The sequence below is a fragment of the Eimeria necatrix genome, genomic scaffold (assembly GCF_000499385.1).
Source record: "Eimeria necatrix Houghton genomic scaffold, Enh_scaff11, whole genome shotgun sequence".
In the NCBI taxonomy this organism is placed as follows: domain Eukaryota; phylum Apicomplexa; class Conoidasida; order Eucoccidiorida; family Eimeriidae; genus Eimeria; species Eimeria necatrix.
The window spans coordinates 112,125-129,269 of NW_013651892.1; the positions used below are offsets into that span (position 1 = coordinate 112,125).

The 17,145-nt window shown below is 50.1% G+C and overlaps 4 protein-coding genes across 4 annotated transcripts; 2 read left to right on the top strand and 2 right to left on the bottom strand.

The window, feature by feature from the left end:
* Positions 1–1,557: 1,557 nt before the first annotated feature.
* On the bottom strand, positions 1,558–4,038 carry ENH_00006950 (hypothetical protein, conserved; the record flags this gene model as incomplete). The annotated part of the gene is made up of 5 exons (XM_013578312.1): positions 1,558–1,712; positions 1,931–2,020; positions 2,466–2,603; positions 2,850–2,994; positions 3,262–4,038. 5 exons carry the CDS (start codon positions 4,036–4,038, stop codon positions 1,558–1,560), a joined length of 1,305 nt encoding a protein of 434 aa, XP_013433766.1.
* A 981-nt stretch (positions 4,039–5,019) lies between these two features.
* On the top strand, positions 5,020–5,889 carry ENH_00006960 (hypothetical protein, conserved; the record flags this gene model as incomplete). The annotated part of the gene is made up of 1 exon (XM_013578313.1): positions 5,020–5,889. The coding sequence occupies one exon, from the start codon at positions 5,020–5,022 to the stop codon at positions 5,887–5,889; it is 870 nt and encodes a 289-aa protein (XP_013433767.1).
* A 5,133-nt stretch (positions 5,890–11,022) lies between these two features.
* ENH_00006970 (integral membrane protein, putative) lies at positions 11,023–14,204 on the bottom strand (the record flags this gene model as incomplete). The annotated part of the gene is made up of 6 exons (XM_013578314.1): positions 11,023–11,499; positions 11,778–11,920; positions 12,318–12,397; positions 12,742–12,956; positions 13,165–13,916; positions 14,120–14,204. The coding sequence occupies 6 exons, from the start codon at positions 14,202–14,204 to the stop codon at positions 11,023–11,025; spliced, it is 1,752 nt and encodes a 583-aa protein (XP_013433768.1).
* Positions 14,205–15,507: 1,303 nt separating this feature from the next.
* Positions 15,508–16,850, top strand: ENH_00006980 (erv1 / Alr family domain-containing protein, putative; the record flags this gene model as incomplete). Its single annotated transcript, XM_013578315.1, has 4 exons — positions 15,508–15,912; positions 16,114–16,262; positions 16,459–16,548; positions 16,802–16,850. 4 exons carry the CDS (start codon positions 15,508–15,510, stop codon positions 16,848–16,850), a joined length of 693 nt encoding a protein of 230 aa, XP_013433769.1.
* Positions 16,851–17,145: the final 295 nt, after the last annotated feature.

A 17,145-nucleotide genomic window follows, 5' to 3' on the forward strand; every position in this document is an offset into this window, starting at 1 on the left:
ATAGCTTCTGCATGTACTTAACGTGTTTCATTTTGTCTTATAAAGGACAGAAAACAACGACCCACTGCCACTGCTACTCAGTTCAGTGTACGTGCACCTTTTGCTGCTGCGGCCGTCGTCAAGACAAACCGAGCAGCAAAACTAAACTGAACAAGCATGCGTATTGATACACTTTTTGAATAAAAAGACACGACACAGATACACTAGTACATATACTATATATATATGCAATTTAAATTAACATATATTTTCACGTATCCAGATAAGGCGCTGCACTTGCTGCTACTCTGCCTCAGCCAAATGTGCATGCGCACCTCAAGCCATCGGCAGCCACCCCATTCAGAGCTGAGGCGATCGCAGCACCACGCCGCTAGCTAGTGAGAGCCTGCGTGCTCACACCTAGCTAGCTAGCTAGCTGTAACTGCCAGTCCATTCGCCGCATGTGGTCCCTAGCTACGTTGCTAGCTAGCTAGCTAGCTAGCCAGGCTGCAGATCTGCAGATACCCGCGGCAAAGCGGAAGCTGATCAAGCCAGCAGCAGCCATAGCATCAAGCTAGCTGAATCAATAAGCGGGGCCAGCTGGTGTGGCCTTTTTGCTAGCTAGCTAGCCACAGAGACTGTGGGCTGTGGATTTGGGTCAGCCCATGCCCCACAGGGTTCAGGCTTCTGACACCAGGCTGTGACGCGCATCCGTCTGATAGATTTGAAGGAGAGCTGATGGAATTTTATCGGGGTCAAATAAATGCTGCATTCCCTCAGGTGTCTGTACACCTGCCAACTGGAAGTGATACCCTCCCTGCGCAGCCAACAAGTACGTTGTACGTACATGCCTGTCCATCAACATGTGTGTGAATTCAAAAGGTACAAATACAAATGCACGCATGAGTGAACCAGCAAAACGATGAGCGTATGTATGTGTATATACATGTACGGAGACATCTGTGAATTCACGTTTACGTGCACAGGTGAATGTATGCACTGTAATTAGTGAATGTATGCACTGTAATCAGATTATATGCACTATATATCCATTACACGCTTATACATACTTAGTCAAGTACGCAAATGCGACACAGATACACTGTGCGTCGCATGCGCGTACTTGGCTCATACACTGCGTACGATGCATGAGAATTGCATGGTGCAGATAACTATATGCAAGCGTCACACAGACACATATACCCAAAAATATGTATGTCTACATATACATATATGTATTGGGCAGGAACCGGGAGATGAACAGAAGAGCAAATATACGCCGGTGCCACGAATAGAAAAGCCACAAAAGCACGAGCAGCGAAGTGCACACGCAAGCGGCGGCTAGAACCGGAAAATCACGCAAAAGAAAACAGAGGAAGACAAATAAATGAAGAAGACCTGGAGCGGGAAAGAGAAGGAGTGGACTCCCAGAGGCTCAAACGCTCACAGCGACAGACGCAGCTACAGGGCAAGAAAAAGATGAAGCAACATGCAGATACTAAGCAGAGGTGACGCTGACAGAGAGCCACGGGGCCCCACAAGCCGCACACACTGTCAGCGCTGGGGAATGGGGAGGAGCTAAGGAGTGGCAGTGAGGCTTACAACGTAATAAATGAACATATATTTGCTTCGCTTCTTCTCTTCGCACCCTGTGGGGTAAATACCCCCTGTCGAGTCGTCCATCACTACAATGCCCACGTCAAGAGCATCTTCCAGTGCGCAGATGTCTGCAGCTGAAGGCCACATGAAGTCAAAACGCAAAATGCTCAACATCAATTCGCTGTTTTCAAGTGCACTCAAGGCACTTGAATGCAAACGAAAAACGGTGCGAAAATCAGTGAAAAACGAGCAGAGGGGCAAAAATAAGAGCAAGAATTTACCCACAGGCAGGTGCACTGCAGCGAAACGGACAGAAAAGGCAAAAGCAGGTAAAAACAAAGTCTAGACCCACATGTTCCCCAGTGGTTGTTCCCGGGCAGCCGCAGCTCATAGTGGAGCGCCTTGGCCTTCCCAAGGGGCGTTGACACGTCGAAGCAGTCCCCTGAAAGCGAAGAACAAAAGCGCGGGGAAACAAAGATCAAACAGTCTAGCCGCAGACGAACCTAATATTGGCTCTGCATTATAACCGAGAGAAGATGCAGAAACGCGTGAGAAAAACACGAGGTACGGAAAGCAACAGCCAACCTAAATCAACAACAATCTGGCAAACAGCCAGCTACCCACTCATCCCTAAGCTCCCGAAATCTCACCCAGCAAATCCCCACCTCCCCTTGCCATCCCAGCCAACATAAACCACCCTTTTCACCCATTTCACTCCACCCAGCAGCCCCCTAGATGTCGCACCAACCCCATCCAATAACCACCTACGACCCCACCAACCCCGTCCAGCAATCATTTGCAACCCCCACCCAATAACCACCTCCCCGACCCAGCCCCCAGCGGCCACACTTTGACGCAGCACAAATTAGGCAGCGAGAAAGTCTCACCTTGAGCAGTCACGTAGATATCTTTGTTGTGTAAAATTGACATGGGCGACCAGCTCTCTTCCCAGTCCCCGCCCTCTTCTATGGAGGCCAACACCGCCAGGCGCTCCATAAACTTTTCCTCCTCGCCATCAGCAAACGCTGCACACCAGATTAAAAGAAATATTCATTCTGACTAACACATTCCTTATGTGCAGCATCTACATGCACAATGTGTCCTAAGACATGCAGATCCCGGTAGAATGAGTCAAGGTATCTGGCTTGAGGAGCAGACGAAAAAAAAACCATGAAAACGTTGAAACGGCTGAGTCGGGCACAAAGTAGAAGAAAAGACAAAGAGACAGCAAACCGGAAGAATGCCACACAGCAAGCCTTCTTTAGAAGTACCTGCATTAGGGTCACATCCATCGATCCCTGCTGCTTTGTTTGCTGCTGCTCGTCTCAGCTCCTGAACGCCGTAGCTTCTGCCTCCGCTGCCGCTCAGCCCCAAAGCCACAGACAAAAACAAACAGTCCCCACCACCACCAGCATCCTGCAGCAGCAGCAGCAGAGAACGAAGCAGCAGCAGCAGATGAGGCACCGAGAGCGGCAACACAAGCGGCAGCAATGGCAGCAGCAACGCATCGAAAAAAACCCCGTATCGTTGAAGCCCAGCAGACGCAAACAAACAAAATAAACAAGAGGAGCATGGCATCCAGAATAAGCAGGAACGGCAAGCAAACGGCAAACCAAAAAGCAGAGCGAAACAAAAAAAGTTAAGCAATAAATCCCCTCAAACCTAGTTGTCTGTACAGCTCACGGCTCTCTTCATAGCAAGATTATATTTCTTGAGTCTTGCGCTCCACTTCGGGCCTAGAGGGATCCACTGTTTCCGCTGGCTGTAATTCATAATAGACTTAAGAGAGCAAGCGGCGAACACTCCACCCCTGTACATACACCCCAAGCCCGACCGTGCTGCATCCAAGCCATAAGAAGCGGCGTCATATATTAAACTCGGAAACGAGATGCTGCTGGGCAGCTGCTGCAGCGGGGGCTGCTGTTTCTGTTGTAGGCGAAGCAGCCGCTGCTGCTGCCCCTGCTGCTGCTGTGCCTGGGAGCGGCTGGCAGCACATTTGCTGATCCACTTAGCCTGTGCAGCCGCAACGCAGCCTTTGTCCGTAGTGGGGCAGCGAGCTGCTTCGACAGCTGCGCCCAAGGCCTGCAGCAAGCATTCCCTTCGCCTTGACATAAGGTCAGCTGCTGCTGCATGCGAATCTGCTGCTGCAGCTGCTGAAGTTGAGGACGATCCGTCCGCGTTCAGACTTAAAGTACCTGTTGCCATCGCAGCAAGGGCAGCAGCAGCAGCAGCTGCTGCTGCTGCATTTGTTGCTGCTCGTGGCATGCTGCTGCTGTCTTTGCCGTGACTAAAAATCGCCTCATCGACAGCAGAGCGGCCACTCAAGGGATCAGGGAAAACAGATGCAGCAGGGGTTGCTGCTGCTGCAGCAGCAGCTGCTGCTGCAGTTGCGGCTGCTGAGCGGGACACAGAGACAGCAGCGGCACAACGGAAAGCTCCTGGAGCAACGAGGCACGCCATAAGCCAGCAGCCTGCAGCTACGAAGCAGCGACGTGAGTTCTGCATTTTGTGTTGCTGTAGCTGCTGCTGCTGCTGCTGCCGTGGCTGCTGCTGCCGTGGCTGCTGCTGGCGTTGGTCTTGCCGCTGCTGAGAGTCTTTCCTGATCCACTGCACCCTCGTCAGTTCCTGGTGCTTCTCCGTTTTACAGGATAAAGCAGGTGTTTGGGTATCTGAGGGCCCATGCTGCTGCCGCTGTCATTCTCGCTGCTGCTGCTGATGCTCGCCGCTGGGGACTGCGGCCAGCTGTGGGCCTTATCTACAAAGTGGGAAATCTCCAATGTTTCAAGGGACCATAATTCGGCGCAGTAGAAACAAGCAAACGTGCTGCTCTGCTGCTGCTGCTCTGCTACTGCTGCTGCTGCACGAGAGTCGGTAGAGATGCGCAGGAGCCTGGGTGGCGCCTACGGGTATAAAAAGCAAAACCTGGTGACTAAACAGAAAATTATTCAAAGAGATAAAACTACGGGTAACAATTATGGCGGCAAGACCCGCGGCTGCAGCAAGTCTTGTACCGTGGATCGAGCAGCATCTCGCATGCAGCAGCACTAGTTGCCGCAGCTGCCTCCATTTCGTCACAGTTACATCCTCCTTGTGAACATGAAATAAACATGAAATCTAAAAGGTTTTGTTTACTTTAACTTTTTCATTCCTAAAAATCTCAATAGCCCGCACCTAATGCACGTTCCACCGAAGCCTCATCGGACGGCAACAGCTGCAAGGGAAAAGGGAAAAACTAAACACCACCAATGGCTTTAGGAGAAGCAACAGCAGTAATATAAGCAGAAGCTAGTATTGGCATCTGGTCTTTAACACGAACGGCAGGTTCGTCTGAATAGCCCGACCGCGGGCCAGCCGGCTAGACCAACACCAGCTTCCACTGCGGCTGCTGCAACAATAGCATGTTGAAATCTGCAACTGAAGTGTACATTCACCTCGATGCAGATGTCTCATGTAGTGCCGTGGGCAACTGGTCGCCACAAGCTCTTCTGCAGCCACACGTGCCCGTTGAAGAAGGCGCTGACACCATATCCATGCCGCTCATATTCCGGTCCTTACCTGGCTGCTGTGCTTTCTGGCACAGCAGTAGAAGCTCCAGCATTAAGAGGCCAGGAAGTATCAGCTTTACATTGCTATAGCCCCAGCAGCAGCGGCAGCAGCAACAGCAGCAGCGGCAACACGGGAATGAGCAACAGGGGAAGTGATAGCCCCGTAAGGTACAACGTAAACAGAAGCGTACTTATTAGGGTGAACAGCAGCAGAAGCAGCAGCAGCAGTAGCATCAGCAGCTTTCGCATAAAAGAGGGATCTTTTGGTTCTTATGCTCCTCGTTCTTTCTCCCGCACGGGCAGCCAAAACTGCAACCACTTCGCCACCAGCACATCATATGTTACCCAAAGCAGCAACGGCAGCAGCAGCTACTGCAGCGACAGTGGGAAAAGAAGCAGCAGCGACAGCAGCAGTAGCAGCCGCTCCAGCAACAGCAACAAGGACAGCAGCTGGAGAAGCAGTCAAAGAAGCGGTCGCGACACCAGCGACGACAACAACTGTAGTAATGGCAGCAGCAGCAGCTCCGACAGCAGCACGAGCAGCAGTATTAGCAGCAATTTGAGTCGAGTGATGGGCGAAGAAATATTTTTAGGGGCGAAGATTCGGCAGCAAAATCTGTGCAAGCGAGTCCCATTTAGGGTTCATCGTACAGGTGAGCAAAAGCAACTGCAGCTGCAGCATCACGAGGAGCGCCAGAGGCAGCCGCTGCTGCAGAAGCACGAGCTGCTGCTATCGCTGCAAGAGGAGTGCTTTCACAAATTGTAGGGTCCGCTGCTACAGCAACAGCAGTAGGCCAGCAGCTCTATATGGCTGTGTATTTGCTTATTTGCAGCCTCAGGAAACCTGCCTTTGTCTTTAGTTTGGTCCTGTAAAAGGAACACCGTCAAAACTGCAGTGAGAAAGATAAGCGGCGACAGAGAAGTACGCGGAGTGTACAGACAAGGCGAGGCTGAAAAAGCCAATAAGCAAGCAAACGAATAAATATGTGAATAAATAAATAGTAGTAACAGATTCACAAGTACGGCCACAAATCGACAAGTTTCCTCTCATCACTGTCCTCAGTGAAGGAGCCATGCATTGGGTTTGTTTGTTCTCTTTTCTTGCTGTAGATTTTCAAGAGGGAGGTCAGCTTTCTATGTGGTTGTCCTGTTTGGGAGGGAGAAAATTGCATTTATGTTTCGGGCAACAAAAAGGCTATTGTCAAACGAGTGCGCCAACGCCCAAAGCTCTTGTAGCAGCCCAGCAGCACAGGCAGCAATAGTAGCAGCTGCTGCAGGAGCAGCAGCAGGAACAGTAACATGAGCCTCAGCAGTAGTGTCTTTAGCAGCCAGAGCAGAAATCGTTGCTACTATGGAGTTTTAATTACGATTTCCCACATCAGGAGGGTCACCGGTCTGCCTCACGCTACTACTGCCGCTGCGCTTGCTGCTGATGCTTCTCGTAATGCTGCTGCTGCTGGGTGTTTGTTCGTCTGCAGTGGCTGGAAGAGCTTGGATTCTAAGACAGCTGAGGAGTTGTGCAGTGCAGCTTTGAAGCCGTCTCTAGCATGTTCGGCATATTAAGCTGCAGCTAGCCACAAGTGGCGGTCGCCAGCTGGGCAGGCAGTTGACTGGCCGTTCCCACCTACCGCTAGGCGTTGCCTCTCAGTAGAGAGGATGACGGCTGCGTTTTTTTTTTCAGCGGTTTAAGCCGTACCAACGGTTCTCCTTGTACATATATCCTTTTCTTTTTCTTCTGCATTCGTGCATTTTTCTTCCAAGGCTTTGTTAGTTTGATTACCTATAAAGTGGCAAATATTCGGTCTAGTTCATTAGCCTAACAATGCGGCGGCGAGGAACCATAAGCTACTTTCGTCCGGTTTCCTTTTCTGTCATGCCAGCTAGGCGCTGCGGCTTGTTACGTCGAGCATAGGCAGTAGTGCACATATGCATACATATATATATATATATGCTAATTTCGTATATGGGTGTTTCGGACTTTACGTGTACCTGCATGGCTGTCTGCATGGTAATATGCGCACCTGCATATGTGTATACATAGCGGTGTACGTGTGTGCGCATGTATAATACATGTAAGTCCGCACGAACAGCAGCAAGAATATTTGAAAATTCAATATTTTAGCAGTTGAAGTGCATTGTCAGGAGCATGGCAGGCAAGCATCCATAGGAACATACGTAACATTCCACAGAGATGTATATAGGCTTGCAGTTCAGCGCACTGTTCCTAGAACCGCCTTACCTAGTTGCATTGCCTACTTGTCGTGGCTAGCTCTTGCACGCCTGAGAGCGAATACATTAAGCCCGTGAAGATGGTTCCTTGCTGCTGCAGCAGAGTCACGTACTTCTCCACTGCCACTGACCTCTGGCGGGGAGCGGTTCATCCACTTGAACCGAAAACCCATTTCATGTCAGCCTTTGGGCTGTTGAAGACAGCTGCAGCAGAAGTGTAAATGAGCTGAATTGTCAAATCACAATCGGTCGGCGTTGGTTTGTGTAGCAAGCTCTTTCAGCTTTGAGCTCGCTCGGACACAGTGGCCGCCTATAGTGAAATCTTTTTGCCTACAGAAGATGCTACTGCTGGCAATGGCGGTGAATAGTGGCATTAGGATCTAGCGCTGAGGCTTAAAATAGGGAAATAGAGGGAAGATCAGGGAGGAGGGTAATGCTGTCGCTCGCTCATTCTCTGCCTCGAGTAGCTCAGTGATGCTCGAACAGCTACATTGCTGATGGAAGATTCCACGCTTTTGGCGTATTTATTTAGGCGTGTCTAATAGGTTTAGTGAGGAAGTCGTGTGGAAGTCCCCTTTATATTGTTTTTCCCCTAGCGAGGGCCCTGAAAAATAACGGTCTAAACGTCATGGACCGAAATCAGCTCTCGGCATGCTGCAAGGGAGATGTAAAAAGCAAATAGAGAAAGGGGCATTTGAAACCACAATATCTGGTCTGTAAGAGTGCCTTGAGCGTGCTTCAGTGACTTTACTCTCGCCTTCGTCATCGTGACTGAATGGAAGGGAACAACTATAGGGAGGCTGCTGCTTCTGTGGTTCATTTCCGCTCCGCATTTAAAAGAACAAAAATACCAGCAATTGTGTATTTTTACATTGCTTTTTTGCTTCAGGATTTCTATTTCGTACAAACGTGTTATGAAACTCTATATTCATCCTCCCACACGGCTTGAGTAGGCGGAATACACATGCGCGAGCCAAATACCGTGGAAGAGATGAGAGTTTTCAATTAGAAAATAAGGACACATATCTTAAAAACTAAATTGAGAAAGTAGAACGAGCCTGTGTTCTTGAGGAGAGGAGGAAGCTGCTGCCACAGCCCCAACAGCTGAAATGATACTACTCAGCGTCCTTTACTTGTCATTGGATTTTTGTGCATATTCCACCCTTTGGAATTTTATAGCATTACAAGAACAGCACTTAGAAGCTTCTTTGTTGCGGCGAATATGTCTCGCGCTGTGTATGCCAAGATCTGGTCCTCCACGGCTCAATTCCAACAGCGGCGGCACTACGCCTGGTACCAAGTTGGGTACGTTTCTGGTCTTTTCTCAGAGCATTACACGCTTTAGAGTGTTGCGAACTTGGCATATGACGTTGGAGTCGATTTGTAGCTCCAGCATGCGGCCTGGATAGCTGCGGACGAAGCCCACAACTGCTTACGCTGCAGAAGCTGTACACGCTCGTGATTTGCCTGCCTTTGCCCATAACTCACTAATTCTCGGCCGTAGTAAATGAGCCGTATGGCCAGTGAGAGCTACGTATGCTGTATTACGGTTATAATCTATAAAAGCACGGGCGGAGTTAAAAGAATTAACTGAAACTTGTCAGGGGTGGTGGAACGACGGGCTAGGAGAACATAAGGTCACAGATTAGCCTTTCGAAATTCCTGTGATATTTTAGGATGTATTCATTTGTAGAAAGAGCGCTAGTAGAGCGCTTTAAAAGCCGTTTATCTCATGGTGTTTCGGGCCTTTTGTTTGTTCTTGTTCACGCTTCTACAGGTCGCGTCTTGGACTGTGGGCAATGCCAGCGGCTGCGTGGTTCTCATGGCTGCTCTTTCCAGCTCTGCCTGAAGAGTACAGAAGTGCCGTTACCTTTGGCATATGGAGGAAACCAGATGTGGGCACCCAGACGAAGGATTTCTAGGGAGACAATGGATCAACAGCTAGCTTTCTAACTTGGTCTGTTTTTCTCCTTACACCTTTCTTCCTTCATCCCAACAGCAATCGAAGTACTGCCATGTCCATCTTTTGCCGCCGTCTTCGTCTCAACCATAGCAGCCCAGGCGCAGCCCAGGCGGCGGCAGCAGTAGCTATTGCTGCTGTTGCCGTAGCAGCCGTGGAAGGAGACGCAACAGCAGAGGCGCGTCGTCTTCCCAGAAGTGGCAGCAGCAACTTTGTGAATCTTTGAAAGGATGCATTTGTAGAGAAAAGTAGGGAAGGGCTCCGTGCCAGCAAACAAGGGAGGAAGGATCGACATCTAATGAAACCGTTGGCCACACGTCTTCTCCTCTCTGTGCAGTGCAGTCTCTCCGTCTTCTTTCTTAGAGAGGAGAAGACGTGATTCTCCGCTTCTCTTTTTCTAATTCTTTTCGTCTGAACCCTCTCTGACGCCTTATGCGGAATGAGTGAGAGACGAAGAGAGCAGCCTTGGGGCTACTGCTGTTTACTGTCCCCTCTGTGCGAACGCGTAAGAATTTTAAGTGCGCAACAATTTTGTTGGCATTATATATACAATGCATATTCTGGTACACAGCCTTGGATATGGGTGTGAGCATAGTCGATATAAACGCACGCGGAAGTAACTCACATTTGTGCGGATACTCCAGATGTGCATCTAAGTAGGTGACGGTGCTCTTACCAACGTTGCTCTTTCTTGCACATGGTATAGTTACGTTGCAGCCAAATGGTATAGTTACGTTGCAGCCAAAGTCTAGAGAACAAATCAGACGGTGCTGGCGAGTTAGTCTGCGCTGAAAGTTGCCAGCCTTGTCTCTCATTGGGACGTGTCTTCCCAAGTAGAAATATTTGTAGAAGAGTGCAGTCACGTGCTGCTGAGTGTATGTGTGCGTATGTAGATAGATGCAACACACATGCATCAGCATGGGCCGTGATGCTAGTATGAAACTCCTGTTGGCTGTAGTTATTTGCAGTGGGAAACACAAAACCACAAGAAGTTCTGGCTCCATGCAAATAGGTAAAGCCAGCTGTTAGCCTCATACATGCGTGCACTCAGACGCAAGCAGCCTGCAAAGGCTTGCATTTCCAAAGCTTCGGAAGCGCAGATATGCCACTGAGGACAGCACAGAGCCCTGCGACCAGTGAGAGACCCGGGCATAGTACAGGCATTACCACCACTCCTGTGGTGTGCGGGACGGGAACCATATGGAAAAAGAGGTGCTGCACTATAGACGATGAGCAGGCCTCAATAGGCCTCAATGCCCCTCCCCCACCTTAAACATAGAATTGTACACACGCTCTTGTGCACAACGTCCTTCAACGTCAGGAGCACAAACTGATTGGTTTTCGTATTGGGATACGCATGCAAAAAAATCGCGACTTGAGTCTCGCGTAGTTTGCTATAGCGGTAGCTGCAATAGCTCACGTGAGCATAAAAGCTACAAACAAGTTGCGTCTACTCTAGGGCGGGACCGCACGATGTACAGTGCAGTACATAAATGCGGTCTTGTCAGCAAAACCGGGAATCAGCCCACAACACACTTGTGTGCCTTGGGCTTCGCTAGGTTAACGCCTTGCGACCATCGTAGCTGGCTCCATTCACACACACTGTGCGCCCGTCACAGTAAGTCTCTTATCTTTGGAAAACTCAATTCCATGACTAATATGGCAGCAGTGTGGAGCGTCTTCGCCCGCTGAAACCCACTGGCAGCGCGCTTACCAGCGCGGCTGGGGGGACACGGCGCACTCACCTGATCCCCCACTTTCGAAAATTTCCTCAGACGGCGAACGGCAGCCAGAGAGCATTCCCCCAACACTGCCAAGGGCAGCAAATGAGTCATGCGAGCTAACAGGACTGTAGCGTTCCTCTGGGCCGCCGTCCACAACCTGGACCGTTCCTCTACGGGTGAGACCGCTGCCGATGTTGGCTCGCCATACGCTACCAGCTTCCATGTCTGAATTGTTGGCTGAAGTCTCAGCAGCACCACCATCTGAGTCCGCAGTGGTCGAAGCGCCGTCGTCGGTTTTCTGCGGAAGACGTCGGGGAACATGCTTGGAAGGCAAGAGCAGGGAGGGTCCCTCTACCTTTGCAGGGATCATCCAAATAAGACACAGCGGCAATAGGTTTGATAACGCGCAGATAACTGTAAGAGCCGACAGACCCTTAAAGTTCGTGGAGGATATTCCCAAGGCCTGAACCAAACATATAGGCACCGACAAAATAACACGCATTACCTGACACAGCAAAAATGAACGCGAAAAGACGAAACAGTTATAAGTAGGCGCAAGTGCGTTCGCAGCCACCGAGAAAGTGAAAGGAAAACGGACAAAATATATCTTGACAACAGTACTGATGGAATCTAATAATAGTATGATTCTACGTTTATTCCGAGACTGCATGTGATACAATGCGTAAACACAAAAAAAGAAAACAATAGGACAGGATACTTCACTTTTACGGGTTCGCGTACCGCTGTCAGTCCAGCTGAGACAAGAGATCCCAATCCAAGGCCCAAATTGTACGCAGACAAAAGGACAGAGTATATCGTAGACTCAAGTCCAGGGGGGCAAAGCCGCGCCGCCAAAACCAGAATCGGCATCGCTTGAAACTCTCCTGCGGAAAACACAACACATACGCTCACAGACTATGAACTGAGAAACTCACCTACTGGTTCCTCAACTGCGTGAATAAAAGCCTTTGACCAACGGAGGGCGACAAAGGCTACTGCTGGCACGCAACCGCAGAAAGTGTCTCCCTAAACCATGGTCATTACTTCACTAAAAGATATATTGCCTTCTCTAGCCTATACTATTGAGTCAAATACGACAAGGGCACATGCAAAGGCAAGCAAACACGCGAATATTAATGAAAACGCTCTGGGCGGTAGTAGGCCTTTAAATTGAACACATAAGACACGCACACTGTTGACAGAATAAAGCAGTAAAGCGTGCCATGCTGTTCACATTCGAAGCACTAACCATCTACACCATCTACTGCACTACTACCTTACCAGCAAACTCCATCAATACTGTGTCCGTGACGACGAAAACAGAATCCGGGATGCCCATGGAGACATTCCATCTCTCAATTCTGAGCAGTCAAATACACCAAAGTTGTTCAAGTAATTAATGTTACCAGTTGGCAGCCTGACACGAAAGTCGACTTATAGAACAGGACACGAATTCACTAGAAAGTTGCAAGATGTAACTAAGATGGGCCCAATGCAGTCTACCCCCTAGTGAAGTTAGCGGGTGCAAGCATGATTCAGCTGAAAGTGGAGGGATGTATCTGTGTTGTGGTGTCCATGTGGAACTACGTATTTATATAAATATGCATACGCATATACTGATATTCATGTTTTTCATGCATTCCATGCAATAGATAGTGCACATATTTGTGTCCCAGTGAGCGCATTTGTGTGGATGCTGACTTACACAACTACGGGGAGAAGGCAAAAAGGCGTGATCGCAACTGTAGAAACCAGCAAAAGCTTCCGAATAGAAGTTGTGCTACAGAAATACATATACACGAGAATGCCGATGAGCGAAGCAATACTCTGGAACAATGCCATTCGTCCGAGTAGTTCGGGGCCGAAGTGCAGCTCATTTGTCATGAAGTAAAACATGATGGAGCCAGCTGACGGTGTTGCCTGCGAAGCAGCAATAGTCAAAACGCATTCTCAATAGCAGTTGCACGAAAGCATTCTGGCTCAACGGCAACAGCTCGAAAGAACAGTCAGTGGACGTCTAGCCAGCGTGAGTACACTCGAGTGTGTCCCACGCTGTGCACGATCAAACCCGTGGGCACTACGTCTTGCATATCCCTGCCAAGTCACTCTGCTGTTGCTGATTTCTCACCATCATTATAAAGATAAAGAGTGTCGAGTTCAGAAGCGTAGGCTGCTTGAGCACTCTCGCCAGTTCCTTGAATTGCTCTTTGACAGGCAGCACCTTCGCCTGCGGCTCTTCTAGCCAGAAGTTTGCCATCACAACGGCAGCCGGAAGCGCCGCAGCAATTACAAATACGTACTGTTTGGCCATTATGGCCAGTAGTACACCAGACAAGTATGACACTGTGGCAAAGCTGATTTTGCGGAAAGCGAAGAACATAGACACGGTGCGAGCAGTGGCCTCTTCACTGGCGTCTCGGCGGCCCGCCTCAACGACAAGGGCCTCCCCAATGACATTGCAAACAGCAGAGCCCCAGAAGTAAAGCAGCAGCAGGGAAGTGGTTGCTGCTAAGGATCTGTATCCCCCCAGTCCAATCCCAAGGGTCGCTACAATGCACATAGATGCTCCAATGAAGATGTAAGATTTCCGTCTGTAGCCAAACAGCGGAAAGTTGTCAGCCATGACTGCCCAGAGAGGCTTTACTGTCCACGGCAGCCGCAGGGCCCCCAACACCACTGCCAGCAGTGCTGGGTCTATTTTGAAATCGTCTTTGAAGAGGTACAAAATAGCCAAATTGCACAGTACCTCCACCCCCTGCAGCATTGCAATCAGTGAACTAACAACGCGTGTTGCAAACGGGACAGGCTTCAGCGCAGGGCTTGCTGCCTTCTCTATGAGAGACTCGTCCTCTCCCGCCACCGTGTCCCACTCCCCTGACCCTGAATAAGCCGCAGCAAGCCTTCAGAGCAATCTCTGCAATCTCTATCCACTATTATGGAGCCTGATAACTCCCAGAGCGGTCCCAAGTCGTGATAGCCCGTGGTAGCCCGTGTACTTGCAGCTGAACTTAGCTACAACTCCAGACTGTATGCTTCCGTGTGACGATAAACTGGTGCAGACTTAAAGCTTTAAAACTACTCACCCAGTCTATGTGGCTTCTTGTGTGCTCCTATGTTGATATCCTCCGTGTCAACGAAGGGCATATTAAGCCCTGGCGCCTTCTCCATCTTCACGCGTCTTCAGCAGCTTCTACGGACCCTCAGTGCAAAGCGGTGGCTGCTGCAAAAGAACGGCAGCCAAATTCAGTAAACACAGTGCACATATTGTTTGAAAGTGTGGGCAAAACGCGGAGGCAGCTAAAATGAGTCTGCGCCGTGGTGGCTTTCATTGCAGCTGATACATGATCAAAAAACCCTGCTTAAGTGCCTAATAAAGCCCCAACAAACTCCTGGAAACATGCAATGCTTTATCTACTGCCTCAGCCCATTCAACTCTGTAAAGCACTGTCACCATACCGTCAGCGCTCGTTGATGCGGCTTACCCTGCGGCCTGCGAAGGAGTTTAGACGGGATCCTTTACGGGCTCCTCGGCCATGAGGTGGGTAGTTCTTCTTGGCATGAATGGCATTTCTCTTATTAACACAGGCCTGTCTACAAGGCAGCAGCCAACCCGATTGGATTGGCTCGCCTTCCTGTTGCTGCTTGCTGCCGCTGCGCCACCCAGATGATCGGCGGGAGAGGGTGACAGCAAAGAACAAGGAAACGCTGCCGTAGACCCTCGTCAATGAATTCATGTATCACCTATTGTTCAAACAGTTCAAGCTCAGTATTCAGAGAAAGCTCTCGTGGGGCTGCTTTCAGTGGAAGCGGGCCTCGATTATACCGGCGGCCCCAGAGTCAAGGCAGCAGCTTCTGAGTCCGAGTAGACAGCTGTGCAGTGCCCGTCGTATTTGGCGTAATAGTTAGCTTGGAATCTATAAAACCATCAAATTTACTCTAATATTTTAAATAGATAGTAAATAATAAAACTTCATGTTTACTGTGCTTGTGCGACGGCGCTCTCGTGAATGGTCGCAGCTGCACCGTGTGTACAGTTGAAGGTCCGTGGCTGGTCCTGTACGTCTCAGACCCGCTGGAAATGATATCCTGTATCCTGCGTATTACAATTCCTTTTTCACCTAGTGGCACCTTACATGAGAACATGTGAGTCTATTTACAGAACTTCAGCGCTGAGTTCCCTCCCGTCAACCCTCAGAGATTTGAAGCTGGCCTCCAGAACGCACGTGAAGTGTCGTGGGAGTGTTTGTTTTCCCCTCTGAATTTCGAATTATCTTCAAAAACATTACGTTTGCAGTTCATGTGCCTTCCGGCCGGGTTCACCATTCGCCAGTACCTTTGTTGCTTTGTCTGGAAGACAGCCGGGGCTGACCCCCCAGCGTTGTGCAATACATTTTATCCTGATCACCCTTGCTTCCACTGACTTCTTCTCGTCAAACATACGCGTTCAAACGTACAAGTTTTTTTGGGCTGAATGAAGCCCTTCAGGCTATGGGAAGCCAAGGAGCCAACGGGGCCCTCACGTCGGCGGGCTCCCTCTTGGTTTGTGGGCACCGAGAATTTGCTGCAGGCAGCAATGCAAGGCCTTGCAAAGTCTATTGATCCTCCGTGCCCGTCGCTCTTTAGATCTGTAGTCTGCCGCCTGAGGTCCAGCCTCGCATCACCAATTATGCCGGGTCCACCAGCAGGGCTCCAGGGCCCCCCTACTCCCTCAGAGAAGCCAAGAGCTGCAGAAGTACAGCCGGACAGCACTTCTGCGGATTCCTACGGTGGACAAGCAGCAGCAGATTCCTCTGCTACAGCAGGAACTCCCTTCAAACTTCACTTCTGTGAGGAAACAAATGAGCCCGAAGACGTCTGCAACGCCCAGTGGTTAGTGGTGAGTGGACAGGCGCGTCTTTTCGTCTTCTTCCAAGCTTTCACAAAGGCATTTCGATGCCTCTTTCAACAGCGCAGTACTTTACGTTTTGGGAAATGGCTTGGTATTGCGACTGGATAGAAACGTTGCATGGTGCTGTTGCATAGGGGCATCTAGGGGCTGCATTTATCCCCTCGTCGTATGACTGTGCCCTTATTTCAGCTATGGAGCTACGCAGCCTACGCGCCTGAGAGGCCCTCTCCAGAGGAGCAGCAGCTGCTGCGAACGTTCTTTGAATTATTTCCTGACCAGTGCATTGAGGGCCCCGCGGCCAACTGCTATGCAGAGGCCGTCAGAAGCTCAGCCCCTCGGTGGGTATGCGCATACTCGTGCACAGTGGGGATCGCTTGTGCCTTTTGTACTTTTACCTACTGTTGTTGTGAGGCGTGCGTTCTAGAGGGATGCACCCCGGAACTTGGGCTTCAAGCCGAACAGGGACTTCTCTGTTTTCGCCTGCCCCTCTTCTGCATTTTTCGGGTGATGTTTGATGTGCTTCTATCTTCACAGAGTACGGACACGGCGAGAACTGCTGCTTTGGTTGTGTATGGTGGAGAACCAGTGCCGACAGAAGGCGGGCATGCCGCTGAAGCAGTGCAGGTACGGAGAGTGTATTAGTCTCGTCTTGCTTTCTTATTTAGTCTGCCTATGGCGCGTAGATTCTGTTGTAATTTCGCATTCTTGCACGAAGTTGGTCGGTGACCCAGTCGCGAACTCCTTTAGGGGTCGCATTTGCAGATTTGCGCGCGCAGGCAGCAGCGCTGCGGCGAACGGTGATTTGCGGCTAATGTGGATGCAGCCGAACCGCAATCGTGGCATTTTTGCGAGTTCTTGTGTGGCTCTGCTGACGCAGGTACAACGACTTGATGAGGCGCTGGCGGTACGCGGATGGGTATGTGTAGGAGAGATGGGGCCCGGAGTGAACCCCTTGAAGTACACAGGCGAGCCGTAAACGCTCCCGTGTCTATACAGAGGCGATTATCGAGAACTGTCAAGCTTGTTCGCGCAGTACATGCGCCTCTTTGGTCAGCACTTTCGAGTGTTTGCTCATGCGCACAAAGCTTGGCTTGGTGCTTTTACCGTGCAATGCACCTCGCCTCATTAGAATCCCAGTTACTCGTCTGTCTAGTGTCAGCCTTCCTGGCAGTAGACGAAACTACTTAATGAGTTGTTTGCACGCTGCAGCCGTTTGAACAG